The sequence below is a fragment of the Octopus bimaculoides genome, chromosome 24, assembly GCF_001194135.2.
Source record: "Octopus bimaculoides isolate UCB-OBI-ISO-001 chromosome 24, ASM119413v2, whole genome shotgun sequence".
In the NCBI taxonomy this organism is placed as follows: domain Eukaryota; kingdom Metazoa; phylum Mollusca; class Cephalopoda; order Octopoda; family Octopodidae; genus Octopus; species Octopus bimaculoides.
In genome coordinates this window covers 11445221-11446934 of record NC_069004.1, presented here as the reverse complement: position 1 = coordinate 11446934, position 1714 = coordinate 11445221, and the positions used below count along the sequence as shown (strand labels likewise).

The 1714-nt window shown below is 31.9% G+C and overlaps 2 protein-coding genes across 2 annotated transcripts in view; one reads left to right on the top strand and one right to left on the bottom strand.

Moving 5' to 3' along the window:
- The window catches only part of LOC106883138 (ankyrin repeat and SOCS box protein 13), a 58876-nt gene that overhangs the window by 41425 nt on the left and 15737 nt on the right, over window positions 1–1714 (bottom strand). The gene's annotated exons all lie outside the window — the stretch shown is intronic.
- The window catches only part of LOC106883136 (protein pigeon), a 39290-nt gene that overhangs the window by 26240 nt on the left and 11336 nt on the right, over window positions 1–1714 (top strand). The window contains exon 26 of the mRNA XM_052976540.1: window positions 136–197. Coding sequence (XP_052832500.1) covers window positions 136–197 — 62 coding nt within the window. The remainder of the gene's footprint in view (window positions 1–135; window positions 198–1714) is intronic.

Sequence of the window (1714 nt, the reverse complement as noted above, 5' to 3'; positions counted from 1 at the left end):
AATAAATGTCAGGTGTGTATTTTGTGGACCCTAAACTTTGTATGTCACTTGACATATTATGGAGATGAGGAATTAATGAAAAGTTTATGATTAATTAGATATTGTTAATGAAATGATTATTATTCTATTGAACAGATTTGAAAGATGATGATGTATACAGTAGTCTTAAGTACCAGATCATCACCAGACTTTCAGAGGTGGGTTATTACAGCTTTATTGATTTCAGAATTGGTAGAATCGTTGAATGCCAGGCAGTGTTTCTTTTGACTCTATACATTCTTAGTTCAAATCCTGCCAAGGTCAACTTTGTCTTTCATCCTTTTGGGGGTCAATTGAATAAAGTGCTAGCAAAGTACAGGAGTTGATTTAATCGACTATTCTCCTCACCTAAAATTTGTGTTTAAATTAGAAACAGATATAATGATAATAATAATAATAATAATAATAATAATAATAATAATATTATGTGTGTGTATGTATGTCTAATACAATTTCATTGTCTGTAACTTTTAAGGTTCCCTGGTTGTGTCTTATTCAAACAAGACAGATGCATTAAGCCACAACTTCCAAAGTCATGATCAATAAAATAACACTTTTTACATGTATTGAGTCTTTCATTCCATCAATGTTCTTTAATTTTAATCACACACACACACACACACACACACACACACACACACACACACACACACACACACACACACACACACACACACACACACACACACTAAATACTAGTCTTGAGAAATTAGGTTTCTCAAAACCAGAAAGGAGAAGGCTGATTCGAAGACTACAGATCCAGTCCAACTGTAAAAATCTGTAAAATTCTTCAGAAGTTTATCATTTAAGTATATAAGCGCATGTCTAGACATGCAACTATATGCATGAGAAGACATACATAAAACAAAACATACAAACCTGCACGTATACATACAAACAAAAACATCCTGTTGATGTTGTTGAAATTACAATGAAGGAGCCTTGGATCTAGGTTAGAAACCGGCTCTTTCTCTATTGGAAAGAAATCTTCAAATAAAATTGAATAATGACACACATACATACATACATATATTACATTACATTACATTACATTACAATACAATACAATACGTATGTATCTGAATTAATACAGAGTAAACAACATGGGTCTAATAAGTGCCTAATTAAGATATGAAAATTGGGGTAACCAATGCATAATCTATAATTTGTATTCCTTTGCAAACACACACACACACACACATACATACACACACACACACATACACACACACACACACATTTGTTGGCAACCACTTTTGCTGTAGCAAGTGGTCTGGAGGATATCAGCTTTCATTAATATTATATTTCCTTTTCCTGTTTTCTAGTGGAATCTTAGACTCTCCGCTCATTCACAGTTGAACGTTGACATGTCTTACCATTCTTACTCTGCCGTTCAATCTTCCTTCTTTCTTTATTTCTGCCTCATTTTTTTTCTTTTTGTTTTTAAATGAATTCTGTTTTGCTGCTGGATGAAATTACATATGTATATACTATACATATGTATGTGTGGGTGTATATATATATCATGTGTTTGTGTGTGCTGTGGGTGTACATATGTGTGTATATATCATGTGTATTTGTGTGTATATATATATATATATATGTATGTTATATATGTGTCTGTGTATATATATATATGTATGTTATATATGTGTCTGTGTATATCATATGTGTA